General features: G+C 42.3%; 1 protein-coding gene across 4 annotated transcripts in view; it reads left to right on the forward strand.

Moving 5' to 3' along the window:
* Positions 1 to 209: 209 nt before the first annotated feature.
* The window catches only part of GLI3 (GLI family zinc finger 3), a 275,490-nt gene continuing 254,844 nt past the window's right edge, over positions 210 to 20,855 (forward strand). Inside the window, exons 1-2 of one of the 4 annotated variants that reach the window (XM_054559276.2) lie at positions 210 to 331; positions 14,525 to 14,690. In XM_054559276.2, coding sequence (XP_054415251.1) covers positions 14,567 to 14,690 — 124 coding nt within the window. In that variant the 5' untranslated portion in view covers positions 210 to 331; positions 14,525 to 14,566. Of the gene's footprint in view, positions 332 to 14,524; positions 14,691 to 20,855 lie in introns of those variants that run through there. The other 3 variants (XM_009242840.4, XM_054559275.2, XM_054559272.2) reach the window with 3 other exon arrangements.

Below are 20,855 nucleotides of genomic sequence, written 5' to 3' on the forward strand. Positions count from 1 at the left end.
GAAGCGCGGGCTCCCGGCGCGGCCTGGAAGGAGCGAGAAAGCAAAAGTAAGCCGAGCAGCACTCCAAGTTTTCCCAACTTCGCCCCCTGCGGCGGCAGGCGTCCTGCTGCTCAGCGCGTCCCCTCCGAGCCCGAGAGTGGCTGAAAGAAAAAGGACTGGGCGGGGGCGGGGGCGGAGGAAGAGGGAGTGCGAGGGAGCGAGGAGAGTCCGGCAACATCTGTTAAAACTTGGGGGAGGAGGAGCGCGGGGAGGAGGAGGAAGACGAGGAGAGGAGGGAAGGAGGGAGCGCGCGGGAGGGGAGCGCGGAGCCGAGGGACAACTTTTCCACCCCGTGAGTAGTGCAGGCGGTGCCGGGTCGGGGCGGGGGGCTTCTCCACCCAGCATGGGGCTCCAGGCCGGGATGGGACCTTTTTCCAGAAAGTCGATTGGATGCCAGGAGAGGCGTACGGCTGGGGGTTTCTTTCTTTCTCTTTCCCCTCCCTCCCGCGGTGGAACCAAATCAGAACTGTCACTCAGAGCCTGTGAGTCAGAAGGGATCGGATTACACGATCCCCGAAACTGATGCCGGAGCTGCACGAGCGGGAGGGAGCGGGCAGGGGCAGCGCCACCGGCGCGCTCGCACACTCGCACTCGCTCACACCCGCCGCTCCCACTCACCCGCGCCGCTCTCCCGCCTTCCCCGCGCGCCCCGCGGCCGCCCGCGCAGCACCATGCCCGCGGCGGGCGCACCCCGCGCCCAGCCCGGCCGCTCGCGGTAGCCCGAGCCGCCCGCGGCCGCGCGGAGCCCGGAGCCGCCAGCCTGCGCCCCGTCCGCGGGTCTATGGGAAGTTCGAGGACTTGACAGCCGCTGCCGCCGCAGGTACGTCCCGCTCGAAGTTCTTTGTTTCGCGGGCCCCGCAACCCGTTCCTGCGGCCGCGCCCGCGCCTCCGGAGCCAGAGGTGGTCCCCAGCGTGGGGACGGGATGGAGTGAAAATGGCTGTCAAAAGGCGCCCAGATTGAGAGAGCCGCCAGTGAGGCGTCCGAGCACGACTTGCATTCGCTCCCTCCTCCTGGAAGGTCCTTTCCCAAGAGTCCGACCCGCCGACCGGCCGGAGACGGATTGGAGAATTTCACCTCCCGGAGGGGGGACGAAGTTTGCGGCACTGGCGACGGCGCCCCTCGCCTCCGCCCCCACCTAAAGGGTTCAGAAGAACTCCGCGAGCACCGCACGCGCCTGGCTCCTTCCTCTGCGCGGTGGCGCTCTACGGCTCGGGCTTCGGGCGCGCACGGCGCTCGGGATGGGCGGAAGGAGGCGGGAGGCGAGGTGGGTGCGCGCGGGGACCTCCGCTGTGGGGGCCGCCGCCGCTGGGGCTTCTCCAGCCCGGGCTTCGCTTCGGAGGGCGGGGGTGTGGTGTGAGCGGATGGAGACAGGCGCGCCTTCGTCGTCATAGAAGAAAAGTGAAAGTTGTACCATCTGTATATGATTTGGGATTCTCATTTCTTTTCCTTTCCAGGGGCAGCGCGCACAGACACACAATAAAGTAACCGTGGTCCATGCAATAATCATTTAAGGTGCCGCGTTTACACAGAGCAGCAGGGGACAGTTACTTTCTTGAGTAGCAGCGGGAAAATGGGCGGGAGAAGGCAGAGAGGGTGTAAATATTGACTCCAAACTTGCAGAGTTTGTGAAGCGACTTTTAAGCAGATTGCCCGAAGCGGACGCTCCACCCCGCACCCGGCGTTTTATCCTTTCCTGAACTTTGTGCTCCTGTCCCCTATTGCACCTCCTTCTGTAAGATGCCGTCCCCCGAGAGGCGCTGCACCCCAGGCTTCCCTTCCTGACCCCGCGTGGAAAGAGGATTAAGGCGGCTTCCTCCGCCGCTGGTCCTCCTGCCCCCAACTTCTCATTTCCCCAGTGCAGACTGCCGGGTAGATTCTGGCCTTGGGTACAGTGCTTATGGCCCTCTGCCAGTTTATATGTACATATATTTATGTAAAACATTTTCTCCCAGCTCCTTGCCAGCTGTTCCACATTTTCCAGCTGCCACTTCAGTTTGAAATGATGGACTGTCTGCGTCTCCAAGTCAAAGAACCCTTTAGTCAAAGGTATGGAGGGCCGGCCGCTGTGCAAATACATGGCAGTGCCATTAGCCGGGCTGGTATTATTAGTTCTAAAAAATACCTCCTGCTCCCTTTTTCCTCTCCTCCCTCTTCTCCCCAATTAGGCTTTCCAGAACACAGTATATACACTTTGCTGAAAATTCGAGTAATTAGGCCTTTCCCTCTTAAATGTGATTTTTGTACAGAATTTGGATGAGGCCTTTTTTTTAGATCCCTGAAATATGTGTCTGGTGGAAATAAATTAACTTTTAAAAATAAAAGAGTTTCAGCTTGAGCGCGTTGGGCATGGCGGGTGGGGGGCCTGCACCCTGGCCGTCTGAAATGAGCTCTTTTCAGTCTATTTAAGGCAGGAACCATTCATCCTCCCCATGCAACACTTTTTGTGTTGTTTGATATCTTAGCATATTATAGACCGAAATCTACAAGAATTGACCTAAAGTATTAATTTTGAGTATTTATGTAATTGCTCGGTAATTTTGAATAGGTGCCTTATTGATTGATTCCTGTAATTATTTCATTTAGGTTTTAGATTAAAAATTAATAGTAGTCTGACAGTTTCTTAATTACATGTGTCAAGATTATTTTGAAGGAGGAAAATGCTATGTTTTAAAATAGTGAAATAGCCTCAAAATCTCTTCATTTTTCTAAAGCAGAACAGTATTTCAGTTGAGGGGATATATTAAAGCTGCCGGGACTGGTTTTAACAATGTAAACTCTGTGAAGTATCTAAAGAATTTGTTTATGTTAGGAAATATTGGTCTTAACAACCTGGTACACAAACACTTTGGCCAGTTAAACTATATTCAAACCTAAAACAAACATGAAATAACATTTAAATTAGTTGTAATAGCATGCTTATACAGAGTAGAGAGTTTATTTTATACTAAAAGCTATTTAATTAGAAACTCCCCGCCTAAGGGGAGATCCTTTCAGGGTATGTAATTCTTAAAGTCAGCCTAGGGAAGCTTTGGTTTAAGATGCATGAATGAGTCCAATGTGAGAGGTGTCTAGTGAAATTTCACACAAGCAGAAACACTTTAAAGATATAGATTGTATTATTGTTAATAGGCTGGTAGGTCCAACTCAGATGCCTACCAATTCCCAGTGCCTTTAACATGCTTGTGTTCCTTGATTGAACCTTGATATAAACACATTTCTATTGTATATCTAATTTGCAAAGGACCATAGACAGAAATGAGAAAATTCAATACTGATGAAAAATGGCTCTGTTGAGTTATTTCATTACTTATTTAATGAAAGAATTGTTAATTTATCAATTCGATGTGCAAGCCTAAAAGTTGGACTTTCCTTTGTTTCTTGGCCAGTGAAGTTTCCTTAATTACCTGCATGCTGTAAGCGTTTCAGACTTCCTCTGTGCTTAGCCATTTAGAGGTCCTTCCTCCTATGTAAGGTATCCTGCTTACTGAGACCTCTTCTCCCCCTCCTTTTTTTGAGGATAGAGTTTGGGAGCTTATGAAAAGAAACAATTTAATGATCATTGTTGCATGCACTCACTTACATGGAGACAGTAATGTACTAAGAAAAACCAGTCTTGAAGGAAAAGTGAATCAATGAGTCATGAAATCCTCAAGAAAACCTTAGTAATGGAATGTTAATGCTTTTAGACTATAGTAGATTATCTTAAAAGTCAGACTTTTCTTCTTTATGCAATTGTTGTAAATCCCCAGCTAAAGAATTCTTTGAAGGAGGTTTTAGTTTTGCTGGCATTCATATTCTGAGTCGGTCTGATTTGTTTTGGAAGATTCAGTAAATTTTCTGCCAACTTATATCATGAGAGGCAATTAAAATGCTGAAATGACTTTATAGGACACACACACAGACACACACACACGTTTGTTAAATAAAAGGTTCCATTCTAATAATGACTTCAGGTTGTCTTTTCATTAAAGCCTAGGAGAAGATGCTGCCCTTCTCTTCACGTTGTCATTTTTCTAGATGAAAATTGATCTGTTTCTGGTTTCAAAGCAAATAAAGGGAGACAGAATAAACAACAACAGGGCAGGGGTACTGCTGCAAACTTTTTCAAGTACTTTCAGTGTATTTTTCATCTTTACTTTTATTTGATGGGCCTGTGAAATAGAGCTGTAGACTGGCAAAGACTTTAAATGAAATTTCACACTTTGATGATTTTTTTTAAACTTTGATATATTGACAGCAAAAGGAGCTGCAAAGCTTTTATATAACTTGAGCAGTAACGCCAAGCAGCAGTCAAACGTCTCTATGCATTTGTGTTTAACTGCAGAAGAAAAACATGTCCATGGGCAGTGGAGGTTCTTATCAACCCCCTAATCCCAGATCCCAGCAAACCTTGAGGGCATGCCTCAGATCTTGCTGAAATCACTGTAGACTCTCACAGTTTGCAGATTAAATATGCTATGTGTTCCTGGCTCCAGCAACAGTTTTATGAGCTCACTAAGCTTCCTGTTTTAAGATCCTTTTCTTAAGTTTTTAGGAGCTGCTAAAGGCAATGCTGTCTGGAGTAAGTGGTACTTGTTAATTTAGAGACACTTTAGATATTTCATTCTCTTTTTTAAAAATTGCCAAAATTATTATTTTTAAATTGAAAGGCCAGTCACTCCAGGGAGAGGGAGGAGAGCTGTTTGAAAGAAATTGAATGTTAAATGTGTTTGGAAGTACATTTGATCGCAAACTTTACATGGTGTCTCAATTGTTTTATGGCACTTTTCTTTTGCCTGGCCCCTGAAAATGAGAGACTTTTTCCACTTGTAATTCTAAATGCACTATATTTGAGTGCCAAAATTCTTCACTACTCATTACCTCTGTGAGTGTCTTTTGGTTTTTTTAAATGTGAAAGTGTTTTTTGTTCTGGGTGTATATATTTCAACCCGACAAAATGTCTCAGAACATCTATGGCCTTCTAAAGAAGCTGAATGAAAAACCCATTACATAGTTAATAAGGTGGCTTTGGAACATTTCAGTCCCCTCCTGAAAGGCAATATTGTGTTGAGCTCCACATCTGCATCTGTGGTATCTATAGCTGTACCCTCATATATGGCACTTCTGCATTTTGCATAGGAGTCATAATTAAAAAAGAATATACTTACATCATTGTCCAACAACATGTCATATAATTCCCAAGAGAACGCTAGCCAATTTTGTGCTTAAAGGTTATTCAATGAATGAAATTGTGAAAGCGCATTTGTCAAAGTACTGCATGGTTTCTGTTAGTGTTCAAGCCCCAAATTCATTGTCTGCCTGGGCCCAGCCATTAGTCATCAGTGTATTAGTGCTGCCTTCAGGCCATGCTGCCCAGCACTTCTTCACACCATTATAGCTTTGAAAGTGTACTCTGTAGACTTGTAGAATTACTGCTCTGATTTCCGCTTGGCTGGGTTTGAGGTAAGTCCCCTCCCTACCTTCTAGCTGACTGTAATCCTTGCTTTCTTTTAAAGCTCCTTTCCAGAGATTTAGGGGAAAACTTTCTTAAGGGCCATGTTGGCATCATACTGTGGTTTTGTTGTGGCATGTACTGTACATATAAATTGTACCTGCAGTAAATTGGATTGACTGCTGGCCTGAAACAGCTAGAGGGGCTTTTCTTTTCTTTTTTAAGAGGGGAGGGGGCGGTGGGGGAGGGTGGCACAGGAGTACATTTTGACCACAAGCATTTGATTGTGTACTTCTATAATTCTTATGCCACAAAATTAAATTAATTAAGTAATGGGAGATAAGTGCACTTTTACTTAAATCTTTATTGGAGTAACTTCAGAAGGTAGTGTGACATTATATTGCTTATTTTCATGTGGAAATTTTTAGCTTTTGCTACTTTAACTTTTTTTTTTTTTGAAGATTGCATGAAATGCCTAGGAAGGCTCCAGAGTGCTTTACATTACAAACTATTGATTTTTACAAAAAGAGACTGAAAACTCACCATTTAGATGAAAGATAAGTTTCAAATTGCAGTAATGAAGGACTGAGACAGTTAAGCCCTATTATTGATTTCATTTTGTGATATTTTTAAAAAGAATGATTCAGTCTGAAGAAAGTTAGCAGTGTGTAGAGAAATTTCATCCAGCAGCTTAAGATTGAAGCCTTAATGACTCTGATGTATGGAAACCTGGAATCCAGTGGCCAGACGTGTGGAGCAGGCCATGCCACTTCAGGACAGTGTCTGCTGTTTGAACTGTGGATACTACAATGAAATTCCATATCAGAGAGTTTCATTGAGAGGGTGTGTAGTTTGGTGTAGGTTACACTGGCAGTTTTGTACATGCGAGGCAGAAAAATAAGACAGCTAAAGAATTCCGTGAACAAGCAAAGTTTATAGGGTAAGTGGACCATGGGGTAATTTTTACTGGATAAGCCTTAATTATAAATGCTTAAATTCTGAAAGTATTGCTTTTAAATCTGCAATTAAGAATCAAGGATCAAAAGTTTAAAAGTTGGGAGGATAAAATATGGTAAGTAGTACTTCACAAAAAAATGTTAAATACCTTTGGGATAGCTATAGATGATTTTAACATGCAACAGGTTATTGGTCTAATATTTGTGATGGTTTAAAAGTAAATTACTATTCATGGAACATACACTCTACTCCCTTATACTCCCTTAAGCCTTACTGTAAATACACACATAATTCTAAGAAACCAAAGCTACCCAAGTTCTATAAGAATAATTAAAGTTTTTTCTTCTGAAAATGTGTGAAAACTTTTAATTCCTATAAGCCTCAGTGAAGCGAGACAAGGGACACATCTGATCAGTCATATTTTTGTGATATATGTGGATTTAAGAGGAATACAGTTTTCATGAGCTTAGCTGATCTATAGACTGATAACTGACTTCCAGATCTCCTTCTCTGTCTGAGAAGGATTGCCTGTATCCAGCTAACCCCATAGAAAGTGGGGGTGCCAGTGTGCTCCACATTATTGCTCATTCTTTAATGGTACCTGCTATGCATGCTGCTTCCTGTAGTGCCTAACCAAGGCACGTGGGACTCATAGTTTTACAAAACTCAGAAATGGTACAAGTATTAGATGGAGACCTCATACTCCCCTCAAATGTTTCTCATCAAGTACTTCTGGCAACAGAGAAAGAGTAGCTGATGATCTTTTCTTTTAAATACAAATGGCAGAAAAGTAAAACTGGCTCACAGAAATGTCATTTGTGATTTTAACTGCAATAGCAATGATTACTTTCATGTCAGATAAGCTTTTCAGTGGTTGAAGTTAAATATATGGATTTCTTAAAAGTTTAGATAGTGTTAATTTACTAAAACCAAATTTCACTTAATCCATAGCCAGGCAATTATTTCCCCTTAGAGTAATTTAGTTCCCCTTGGAGTAATTCCATTTGGGGATGTCTGTCATGAATACTGCTTATCTGTGATTAGGAGCATCAGAAATGTAGGAAAGAAAGATTGAAGACACTAGGCAGTGGATTTGGGGAACCCTGAGCTACCAAATGGCAAAGCGGACAGATAGAAGCTTTCCTATTTGGAGTTAAGGCTCTAGGCTTTCCTGATTATGGAAAAATAATCATATATACAGGTAAAATAATTATACATGAAAAAATGTTTAAAAATTAATGAAGATTTCATTAAGAACTTAGGAAGTTGGGCTTTCCCCCCCACCCCCCCCCCCTTGCAGAAAAAGAAAGGCAACACAGACAGGGAAGGGAGAGGAAATGAAGCCTTAGGAATCCTGGGAACTGCTAGAGTGTCACAAAGGTTATGCATATCTAATTGATTTTACCCTCAGAAGATATTTTGAACACAAGGAAACATCAACCACATTAAAAACCTATAAGAGGTTTTCTGTGGTGCATGAATACATGAAATCCAATGAAACGTTTAAAATTCCCTGCATTTTGCTCATTGCAACTCAGACTATTTCTCACTTCCAGAATTGATCAAAAAGTTCAAATCAACATTAGTTGGTACTTCTTGATTTTGAAAAAAAAAAATTCTCTTTCTAAAGGATTTATTTATTTTTGAGAAATGGGTTATTAAATAGCTACAGGGAGGTACATATCTTTAATAGGAGTTTTACCTGGATGGTTAGTCCAGGAGTAGCATCTTGAAGTAGCAGTTGATCTACTAGTAATATAAGTATGAGAGCAATGTCACTCTTCAGTGCTACAGGGTAGGTTGCCTCAAAAATCCTTATGACAAGCTGCTTTCTTCTGGATATATAAAACAGCAAATCAAGACTATTCAGCTTATGAAAATACAGGCAGGTGTAAATAAATGTTATTTCTCTGGAGGAAAGCCTTCTTCCACTGGAGCAATAGTTCCCTAAACTACACGGAATAATTTCTCACTTGGCTGAGCCATGGTGCTGTTAATAGCACTGCCTCGCCTGGAATGTCTTCTGTTTCTGATCTCTCATTGCCAGTAGCTGTTTTAACCTATCAGAAACAGATCAGGTTATCATTAAATAGGCTTTTAACTTAGTTGTTTTAAATCTTGAAATACACTAAGAAAAAAAAGCGAAGAGAGTTTTTGCCCAAGTTTAGGCAACTTAAACCAACTGGCTTAGGGAAATAAATGAAGTAGTCTGCTGTTCAGGAAGGATGCACTATCATGATTGAAGGATGCTGTTCCACTTCACCCTACATTAGAAAGTTGTTTCATTCACTTCAAACATCATTTTAAACGTTGGCTTTGGCATGGGTGCTTTCTTTTTAAACACATTAGTGTTTAAACGATAAAGGAATCCTGCTCCCATGGGGGTTAGAGGTTTCACTGCAGAGACTTGAAAGGAGAAAAGCTAATTTTTTCTCATGTTCCCACAATTGTGACTTTTCATACTTTCTATTTACTACAGAAAGCCTCTGGTTGTTGAGGTTGAACATTGGGACTCCACTCAGGGCCTCCCTGAGCTCAAGACAATGAGGCGATGTGTCTGTCTTAGCCATTCACAGCACTTGAATCTATGTATGGCAGCTAATGAAGAAAAACACATTGAGGGCCAGGTTCATAGAAGGTGAATTCGACGTTTTGTGAGCGAAGCACACACCTATTGGTTTTGTGAAGGCTTTTCAAGGGATCCCCAATGTTTTATTATAATGCGACACTCAGGGTGGTTGCATTGCAAAGTACCTGGAAGGTTGCAGCTCCCTGAATTCAGCCAGTTAAGAGAGCCCTCTGAACGCAACCAGGGCCGGCCTCTGCCAGTGTTTGCTGGAAATTTGGCTGGGCCAACTGTGGAGTTTGCAAATGCCCGTGAATATTCCGAGGAGCAGGGTGACCAGTCCCATACGCCTTGATACAGACCGCTTCTCTGCACTGGAGGGAGACTGCCCCAGGCCCTGCTGGCGCTGGAGCTCACCTCCCCACCCCCACATCGCCCCCAGCCCTCTTCTTTTTTCACTTTTCCGCGGCCTGGCTGGCGGAGATGCATTGTCTCCCAAAGGCAGCTTCAGAAATGCGGATCAAAGCCGGGCCTGGGAGCACCCCTTCTGCCCCCAGACACCCAGAGCCGTCTCTGAGCAATCCAGCATGTTCTGTTTGCTGGCGCGCTGACTGGGGCGCGCCGGGGCCGGGAGAACTCGGCGTGGACTTCTCCGCGCTGATGTAATGATGATGATGGATGCGGCGACGCGGCTGCAGACGGCGCTGCGCGGGCCCGGCGCACCCGCTAATGAACCCACCGCGCCGCCGCCGCGTCCTGGGACCTCGGGCAGGGGACGCAGGCGCGGGCAAAAGTGGTGAAAGGCGTGAAAAACATCCCTTGCCACCGTCAGAGGAAACCAGAACCTGAAGGGAACTCGACAGGAAAGCGCAGAGAGAGAGCGAGCTTTCAAACACAATTGGCCATACCCGTACAACCTGAGCAAAACAATTACCATAATCAATGGGGACTCGCCTTTGTAATGGTGAAAGTTTCTGTTTGGGGTTCCCCTGGTCCCCCGCCCCTTGCAGGTCTAAGTGACGACTCTAAAGAGGACGACTTGAGGCGTCTGTGTGCAAGTGCTGTTTAATATGTAGGTCCCGGCAAGAATTCGCCAAGGTGGTAAAGGTTGGGGTTCTCTTGCTCGCCTTCTGTTCTCTTGCTTATTTTCAAATGCAGACGTGCACTACAGCATCACCAGGTCAGTGGCTTCAGGAAGCTTTAAATGCCTTGTGTTGTAAGAGGTTGACGCAGGTTCAGATTTATAATTTAGAAAGAAAAGACCCACCTGCAGGCAGGTTGCAAATAGGAGACGGATTAGATTTAAAATAGGGTCTGGAATTAATTGTGCCCTGGGTTTAGGCCTCGGGGAAATTACAAAAGGTTCAGGGATAGTTGAGTGGGAAAAAGTCTTGACTGTTTGCTTTCAGGAAGGAATGTTTATCCCTCCTTTTACCTGTGAAACTTCAAGCTTTAGGAAGGATATACCATTAGAGCAATTTTCCTTGGTTGCTTTTTTTTTTTTCTTCACCAAGCTGCTGGGACTCAAACATCAGCTACAAACATTTTTCCCCTTAAGCATGAAAAGTCAAGGGGCATGCCGGCAAATCTTGCATGTAATGTTTCAGCGGTGAAAGGGATTGAAGGAGAACAGTGTGGAGTCGTAAGCAAGGAAACTATATCGGGGAAAAAGTATCATTTCATTCACATCTGAAAAACAGTGGCATGTTTTCCTCAGGGAAACGTCTTTGAAGTGAAGCAGAACTTATCGTTTTCCCTTGATGCTTAAGTTCTAAATAAATTATACTTCGTTATTTTTAGAACTCCAGGTTTTAAAAGTGTCGTGGAGCTACTGTCCTAGTGGTGTTTTGAGATTCCATGAGGAATTTCTACTGACCACTTCTATCCCGAATGCTTGAATGGACCAGCTCAGGACTGACTTTCCAAGCTCCTCTTACTATTCCCTGAAAATTCCATCACCACAACTCAAAGCGGCCACCTTTTGCCGCTCACTGACTCTTCACTCACAGTTTGATGAGGTGTGGGCGTCTAGAATGTTAAACTTTCTCCTTTATAACTGACAGGGACAAAGTTGTAAAATAAGCTGATATAATTTATAGGAATGTACAGGAAGCAGATGTCTGATTTGGCACATTGCCATCTTTATAGCCCAGTTCCAAGCATAAACCACACTTTTAAATAATTAGTTACTAACTAATGAGATCCAAAAATAAGTTGTCAAAATAGAAGAAGGGGGTAGATTGTTGAGTGACCAAGGGCCTATTTTTAAAAAATCCATTTCAGACGGGGGTAGGAATTAGTATTCTTTAAGACCATTAATTAGTGTGATTTCAGTCAGTGCCTGGAGCTTTACCTCTTCTCACTTGAGCCTCTCTCTATGGTGATGAGCATTGGGAGGGTTTTATTGCTTTGTTAAAATAAAGTCCTTTGCCTTGGGGGAAAAACCAACAACTCCACAAAAACCAAGTTTGTCAAGGAATTTTGGGAACTTGTCTCCTGATTCCTATTAATTAGCACCCTCTGCTAAGAAAGATACTTAGTTCTTACTAGGAATCCCATCTCTTAATGGGTTTTTTTTCTGGTGCATTTGCATGTTTCAGTGTGCAGTTTTAACATTGTAGACTCTACTCAAATACAGCCAATAAAACTGTTATGTGTGTGTCGAAGGGAACAATTATAGCATAGTAAATCCTTGTTTATCCCAAATAGCTAAGAACGGAGTGTTTGGATCAATTAAATATTTCTGCTAAGGTTTTTAGTTTTTATAGAATTTGCCAGTTTTCAACAAAACACTGAATATGAAAAGAAAATGTATGTAGCTAAACCAGTGGTGACTGAAATTCAAGACACTGCAGAGTCCTGTAAGTCACAGGGTCATTGATGCGATCATTTATGTACTCAGTAAACATTGTTACGTGAACTAAGTGCTGGGAAAGTAGAAGCCTTGTCCTCATGGAGCTTACAGCCTGGAAAGGGGGGGTGGATGTTCAGCACAGACTTTTCCAGATGAAGGAGAGTTTATTATCATTGTGATGGGTGCTAGGATAGGTTTGTGTAGGGCGTTAGAATTCAGGATTCTAGAGTGCAGTTCATTCATTAGTTCATCAGGTCAGCAAAGACTTCAGTGAGTATATACTGCACTGGGTATACAGCAGTGAGCAAAAATAAATGTGTAGAACAGTTGTTCAAGGCTCACGCCTGCACTCCCAGCACTGTGGGAGGCCGAGGCGGGTGGATCACCTGAGGTCAGGAGTTCGAGGCCAGCCTGGCCAACATGACAAAACCCCATCTCTAGTAAAAATACAAAAAATTAGCTGGGCATGGTGGCGGGTGCCTGTAATCCCAGCTACTTGGGAGGCTGATGCAGGAGAATCGCTTGAACATGGGAGGCAGAGGTTGCAGTGAGCTGAGCTCACGCCATTGCACTCCAGGCTGGGCAACAGAGCGAGACTCTGTCTCAAAAGAAACAAAACCGAAAAAACAAAAACAAACAAAAAAACAAGCTTTAGTGAATCTGACAATTTAGTAATGCTTGCTAATGTTGAGGTTCCCGGGTGCCACCCTCCAAGGCAAATGTATTGCAGGAATCTGAATGCTTAGCAAGCACTGTAGAAGCACTGATACAAATGGTTCTTGTACCAAGTGAGAAACAATGATGCCAATTGTATTGGATTATTCTTGTGGCATACTTTAAAGATGATATTTAAGTCAATTTTCAAGGACCATTACAAAAAGTAATTATTCTGAGATTGTTAGAGCTAGAAGGGACCATCAAAGATTTCTCCTTTAAGGGTTCTCTGTCCAGATTCTTGGAAAAGCTTGGAAGGTCTGTGATCCCTTAGAAATTAAATGTGTACTTTTGAGTTTAACGGTATTTTCTGGGGAGAAGCTCTTTAACTTTTAACACGTTCTTAAGATATGCTCCTCCTGCCCAAAGTAAAGGTCGGATCTCACTGCCTGATTCTGTCATTTGACAGATGAGATCACTGAGGCTCAGCAACAGGTTGTTGGCAGTTGTGCACTGGCCAGTTAGCCCCAGGGGGCGCCATGCAGGTAGCCCTGCCCCTGGGATTCATGCACGGTGGCTGCGCTCGGAAAGGAAATCTCAAGCCCCCTTTTCTGTTGTATAATACTTTGTCAGTGCCCTTTGAGGGGTGTCTCTGAATTTGGAGTGGATCTTACAATTGATATGTAAATTTAACTTAGTGCTTCTTTTTTCTTTTTTATTCTACAAAAGCTGTTCTTAAATAACTTGTGTGTTTTACAATGAATGACACTGGATAATCTCAGAAAAGAGATGGAAGTGAGTGGAAGAGCTGGTGCTACAGTGTGCCATGTGGCCTCTGGTTCTTAAGCATTCTAGTTGCTTGAATTCCAGATCAAGGAGGAATTTATTATACAATGAAGAGCTTGCAGTTCCCTTGCAAATATGTGTTAAAGTAGACTAAAAATATTTTGTCTTGTATTTTAACTTTTTTAGTTGGTCAAGCAGTTGCTTATTTCATTTCACTAACCGCTGCTGTGATTGAGGATGTCGACAATGTAGAAAAATAAGCAAGATGGCCAGACCTAAGAAATGCTTTCCACGAATGTTGCAATCTAGATAACTTGAAGAAAACATGCTAGAGAGGGCACTTTTCCTCTTTTCTTGTATTCTTTGTAGGTGTAGAACATGACCGCAAAAGGGAACATGAACCAGAGTGAAAATTGATGAATGATGAGTTAGGGCGATTATCACATGAATGAAGCCAGTGAAAGACAGACCTACTGAACCTGCCTTTAGCTGAGTTTTGATATTTCCTAAGTGAGCCCAGTCTTTGCTATTGCAAAGACCTTTCAACTTTTCCATGTGGAATCAAGAGCATGTTGTTCTATTACCTTTGTCTTAAAAATGTAACTTAAATGAACTGAAATATTCTCATGCTTTAAAGAGGTTAAAGAGTATAGCTTACCTGAATGAATTAGGATTAAGAGGTATATTGCAATTCAGGTATCTATGAAAGAGGCAAAAATCACTGACTACTTGGCCTGAATTATCCTCTGATTCAGAATTTGGAGTAGGCCTTCGATGTTAGAAATTGTCGGACTCTCTGTAAAACATCTGATTAATAATTAAAAACCTTCCCTCCCTTTGGAAGTTGTTCAAATGCCCCTTCCTGTAAAGTTGGCCACCTGAAGAGACATTTGCAGATATGGCTTTAAAAAGTAATGTGACACTTGTTTCGCATGATAGACACAGTTGCAAATTGAGATTTTTATACCGTTTGATACCAAATGCTCAGTAGGGATTTGGGAAAAGTACCACATTATGGGCATTTCCCTTGGTTCTCTTTTTTGCATGTGTAGAGTGTCACCGGTTTGTTAAACTTTGACACATTTTTTTGCCAGAAAACCTGTGGAGAAGTGTCTTCCACATTTTGAATTTCCTAAAGTTCTAGGCTTTTCTCATATGACAGGTGAAGTGGACTTTTGAAAGTTTTTTTTTTCCCCCACCATTTTGGAAAGTTGATGGCTCTGTTGTTTTCTTTAGGGCATTTTTGGTCGAAGAGAGCTGAAGTAATGAGAAGACATCATGGAGGCCCAGTCCCACAGCTCCACGACCACTGAAAAGAAAAAAGTTGAGAATTCCATAGTGAAGTGCTCCACTCGAACAGATGTGAGCGAGAAAGCCGTTGCCTCCAGCACCACTTCTAATGGTGAGCGGCACAGGGATTACCAGCAGCCCAGCCTGGAGTCATTTCTGTGTTCTCTGCATTCCTTGTGAATTGAGCGTTTGCACCTGGACCAGTGTTTGTTCTAGGAGAGGCTAAAGAAAGCAAAGGGGGCAGGAGCGGGGGGACGGCGGGGGGACATGGAATGTAGTAATCTCTATTTTGGCACTCAACCTACACGTTGACTTCCAAACTTTCTAATTTGAGATGTAAATGTGATAGGTTATTTATTATCAGAAGTTCCTGTTTTGGCATTTTGGAAATCATCTTGACTAGTCTGGCAAGAGTTCAAAATGCTTTGTGTTGCATATGGATCATCTATCCTACTCGGAATAATTAGTACAAAAGACACAAAAGGTGTCTTGTCAAAATTAGTGACAGGACAGCAGTCTCCTCCAACCCAAACTTTAAGTAGTCTGCTTTAAAGGATTTTAAGAATTGTTAATGACTGAACCTCAAGGTAATGTTAGTATCTGAGATGCAGGTTTTGTTGTTAGCTTATAAAAATTTAATTTACTTATTTGTGTTCAGCGATAACATAGAGCCACTGTTTCTGTATTCTGTATTTTTAAATTTTAAGCAAAGTATTGAGAGGCATTTCAGTTCAAGCATGGAGTGTTGAAAATAAATTCCAGAGCCTCCCTGGTACAAACAGACTGAGTATGTTAATGGTAACCTTCACTTCCTGTCTCTGCTGTTTCTCCATTGTGGGCCACTAATGCCTTTCCTTTTTGTAGATTTCATAGCCATTCCTGGCCTCCCTGAATTTCTCTGCTTTTCCATGGGCGTTTAGGAAGAATGAGCTGGCCCGTTCTCCTAGTTCCTGGACACTGCCTATCTGGGCACACTGATTTGTATGAGCCAACCTGCTATTCTTATATTTTCTGTATTCCAAGACAGGTTTTACTTGATTGATTTACAAGTTTTTACATCCACCTGGAGAGTCAGAATATCCTTTGGAAGGTAACTGCAGTCCAGAACGTTAGACTGTAAGGGCATATACTTTCAAGCAGCCTGGCCACTTCTCTCTGGGCCCCTCCATGTCTGCTGAGAGCCTGTGCTTCTCACCTGCACTTCTTCACCCGGTTTCATGAGTGCGCATTGCTGACTGCCCTGGGTAGGGAAGGAGCTGGCTCTTAAACCTGCTGGCAAATGACTTCAGTTTTAAATTGATCCTTAGGGAGATATATTTATGTCTGAGTTAAAATAATGAATTTACATATATGTGAAAATATTTCCTCCTTTATTGATGGTATTTAAAGTCAAGACTGGAGCTTATTTTAAATGAGCCAGAATATTTGCATTTTTCATCCAATGTGGTTATAGAAGGCATTTCTCCTTAAAAATATGTTACCTTGGTTTCTTTTTTCTGGAATTGGTAAAATTTAGGCAAATTTATTATTTCAGAAATAGAATCAGTATATGCAGTGTTGGTTATTTGGTAATTTTTATGGTAATTCTGTAGGAATAAATGCTTCCTACGTACTTGGCTTCAGGAACATCAGCTTTTGGTTATCTTTATAGTTTGCGTGAGTGTACATGCCTGTGTGTGAGGGTGTGAGTGAGTGTGAGTGTGTGAGGATATGTGTGAGTGTGGGCAAGTGTATGCGTGAGTGTGTAGGTGTGTGGGTGTGTGTGGTAGAGGTAACTATGAGCGTGCATGTGTGTGAGCATGCATGTGTGTGAATGTGAGAACAGGCAAGAACAAGTGCATGGCAGAAGATGTTGCTGCACTGCATGGAGCCTGCAGAAGCGCCTGTCCTGTTTGTCAATCTCAGCTGCATGGCCACACAGTCTCATTCTTATGAAGATGCTGTTGTTTGTGCCACTCCCACACCTGGACACGTTCTCAGGAGGTTTTCCACTGCAGCTGCATTTGTCTTGAGTTGCTCTTGGACCTCAGATTTCCCTCATGATTCTGTTGAGGGTGACTGGGAACCGAACTAATCTGACTAGCCCCACAACAGCCAGGAAGCCACGAGATAAAACTAGCCAGAGAAGGAGCAGTCATGATTTACAAATGTTAGTGCTGCAGTGTTAAATAATCACATGTTTCCTCAACCACACTCCCCTGGCTTTCTGCCCTGATCAGCTTGTGCCCTTGAGCCCACATTTTCTCCTAAATGTGTATGAATCCTGTCCTGTTTGGGGACCGACACTCATTGGTCAAACTTGGCAGGGCACATGCCTAAATGATAGCTGTCCTAGAAATCTGGCGAACTCTGGCCAATATTTCAGTATTCCTTTTTCTTCTAAGAGATTTACTGTTTTGTATTTTGGGACAAAAATCAAATAAAAGAAAAATGGAAGTGGTGTTTTTAAACATGGATTGCAAGCCGACAGGCAGATTCTTGGAAAACAAATAAATCTAAAGAGAGGAACAAGTACAAGAAAGGACAATAAACCCTTTCTTTGTGTATGTGATGCTAATAATTACCATGGTCTTTTTTACAGAGTCCTCTACAGTTTTCATCTAACTAGTTCAGAGCCTCTTACAGTCCCAGGATTATGCTGAGGGGCGTGGATTGCTGGAAGCGCAGAGGCCCTTTCTTCTGCAACCTGGTCACCTGCTGCCTCTGCACTCAGTCTTGATCACAGGGACTGGTGTGTGGGCTTTGGACCTGGCCTTGTCTGGGTTTAGAGCTCGTGGGGTGCAGGCTTTCCAAGTTGGGACACTATTTGTGTGCTGGCTGGTGGTTGACATCGCCATGGCCCTCCATCCTTCTCTCCCTCTGTCCCTCTTCCTATCTTTTCTCTTTTTCTCTATAAATATTTCATAAATGCTTGGACCCCGGCACTGATGCTATTCGTAGAAAGGAAAACAGAATCGTGGATGCTATAACAGATAGTTTGATTGCTACTGTTTACAGAAGGGTTCTTGTGCTTTCTTTACAAAGCCCTGAACTATATCCGTTTGTAACTGAACAATTAAAAATGAGTTCAGTTTCGGCCAGGCCTGGTGGCTCACACCTGTAATCCCAGCACTTTGGGAGGCCGAGGCGGGCGGATCACCAGGTCAGGAGATCGAGAACATCCTGGCTAACACGGTGAAACCCCATCTCTACTAAAAATATAAAAAATTAGCTGGGCGTGGTGGTGGGTGCCTGTAGTCCCAGCCACTTGGGAGGCTGAGGCAGGAGAATGGCGCGAACCTGGGAGGTGGAGCTTACAGTGAGCCAAGATTGCGCCACTGCACTCCAGCCTGGGCGACAGAACGAGACTCTGTCTCAAAAAAAAGAAAGAGTTCAGTTTCAAAAACCAAATGAATGTGATACCTGCATTTTCTCTCCTATCCACCATTTCATGATTAAAGTCACACAAATGAACAAAAAGTTTTGTTACTGGCTGAGTTATTGGTGAGGTTGCCTTAATTAACTTTTCCAGCCGTTCTGTGGTGCAATTTGTTCTTCATTGTGAGCTTCCCAGCCACACCACTCACATTCCACTGCATGTCCTTACAGATCTGTTTTCGTACTTTTCTCAGCCGAGTATCTGCTCCTGGAATAACATTCGTATAGAGTTTTGTTTAAACATACGCAGACCCACAACCAAAAGGTATAGTTCAGAAAACTTGAACAGCTTTTTAAAGAAGCATTTGCCACTTAACACTGAAATTTAAAATAATGCAAGTGAAAAACTGTGTTGTAGATCTTGTATGACAAAAAAAAAAAAGGCAAGCCAAATTTGATTTTTGTAACATTTAAGAAGCTATATCAACATATAAAGCCTTTGGTAATCTTTATGCAGGAAGTACAGTGTACCCATAGTTTCATGTGCCCATAGTTTGATTTTAAATTTTATTGTTATATTTGAAGTGTAAATGACAAAGGAAATGACATTTAGTTTTCTGAATTATTTAAATGCAATTGTGATATAAGTGACCATTTGTGGCATTTCACATGGTGGCTTTCCCATAGAAAGTATGCATGCAAATCTTACGTATAATTGTTGACTTTAAAATGTCCAAGTCCATTAATGTGTGAAGACTGTAAGTAAAATGCCTTAATAGTGTCTTTTTGATATAGATGCATTACTTCATAAACTACATGTTGTGTTTTCTAAATAATAAGAGTTTTTTCATCTAAATCTTCCAGTGTTCTACATGTTCTCATTCTCTTATAAAATTTTTTTCAACGATTTGCAAATACTGACTTTTCAATTTGAAGTGTTTTGCCTCATTTTTGGCCCATGATTTTGTTTTAAAGGAGTAATTTGATAGTTCTTATTAATCTGCAACTCGGCTTTAAAAAAGAAACTAATGATAAACGTATGTACGCTGTGGTCTTGGGGATCTTTTATCAGATCTGATAGTTATTGGGAACATACTTTAAAGTGATAGAAAGCAGAAATTATTATCCTAACGCTGATGCAATGTGAAACCAAAGTTGATAGATTAATGATGCAAAGGAAGTTCCCTGTTCACTTTGATTCTTTCAAAAAGAAGAATTTGGTTCTTTGCTTAAAAAATTATTTTCTTCAAGGTTGACAAGGGGAAAGTGTTATGGTCTGCAAATTCCTAAGGAGATGCTTTTTTTTTGCTTTAACTTTTGGTCACTTCTTGGCCTTGCAATTTGCTTTTAAACTGTCCATTGCATGGGTGTTGTTAGGTTGGTGCAAAAGTAATTGCGGTTTTTGCCTTTAAAAGTAGTGACAAAAACTGCAATTACTTTTGCACCAACCAATGATTGTGATGTCTGTTGGTCTTCTAGCTGGGAGTCAGATGGCTTTGAGTTTTGTTGGAAGTTTGAAATTTATCTCCTATTCTTCACCATAAGCTCTTGTCTCCTTTACTTTTTTTTATGGTAAGAGTATATGTGCCAGTTCTGCTCTGAAATGGGCAGGCAGTTCACGCCATAAAGAGCACAGGTTGTGAGTTTTCGGTTTCTTGTTTCTATAGAGGTCCAACCTTTTTTCTTTGCCACATCCCGTTTCCTGGCACATGACAGATACGTGGAAAGGACGTTCAGATAAAATGGATTTCAGATCTTAGGATGTTCATTCGTAGCACACACAGGTTCTGGGATCTGAAAGCTTGGTTTGAGTTCTGGCAACATGAAGGACTAGCCATGTGAGTGTGAGCAGATTGACTTTTCAGCGTTCTAGTTTCCTCATCAGTTTAGCAAGATAATAGTAAGACCTACTTCACACTTCACAGGCTGCCATGTCATAAACATAGGAAGGACTCTGCAAACGTTAGCCATTGCTATTAGGACAAAGCATGCCGACGAGTTAAACGTTATGAATCCAAAACAAAAAGATTCTGTTTTCTTGAACATACACATCAGTTTTCAAATTGAGGGAAATATGTTTGGCAAAAGTAATGGTGAATTTGCTGGACTCAGATGTCTGAAAAATAGTTCAAGATGTTTCACAAATCCCAAATGTGACTAAGTTTGCACATCTTAAGGAGGGATGGATTAAAAAAAAACAAAGTGTCTGTAAACTTCCTTCTAAATGCCTTCTTAAATAGGAAAATAGGGAAGATAATCTTGGGAAAATTTATTTCAGTTTCTTCAACCTTGAAAGCTAGTGTTGTACTGATTATATGCTATTGCATTAGAAGCAGCATATATACATCCTTTTTCTTGATTCTTTTCCTGGGTTGAACTGGTGGTTTGTGCTGTATTCGAATTAGATTTTATTTTTTTAAAGAGTTTTTATGTTTCTAAACCAACTAACTGATGACAAATATTCTGATTCTAATGAGAGCCCCGACTCTTTTGAGCTCCAAACTCATGTCCTGAACTCTGGTTACCACTGTGTTCTTTATTTTGGCTAAGTATATCACCTTTCCTGTGGTCAGCCAGGCTTGAAACCGCACCATCACCTCTGACCCCTCCTTCTCTCCTGCTCCCATGTCCTACCGGTTTTGAGGTCCTGTTAGATTTTCTTCTGTAATTACTCGCTCGTGTGTCTCTTCAGGCCATCCTACTGTACTGTGTGGTGAAAACCCTCACACCTCATGCTTAGATGATTAAAATGACCCTCTGTCTAATCACCTTGCCTTTCATCTCCACTCTTGTCACGCATGGGACTTGCTCCTGCCAAATTAGGCTTATTACAGTTCTGCTTATGCCATACCCCTGCTCTAAAAGCTCCAGTGACTCCCAGCTACTTGTAGAATAAAGCTCGAAGTCTTTGACTTAACAT

Source organism: Pongo abelii, chromosome 6, assembly GCF_028885655.2.
Source record: "Pongo abelii isolate AG06213 chromosome 6, NHGRI_mPonAbe1-v2.0_pri, whole genome shotgun sequence".
NCBI lineage: Eukaryota > Metazoa > Chordata > Mammalia > Primates > Hominidae > Pongo > Pongo abelii.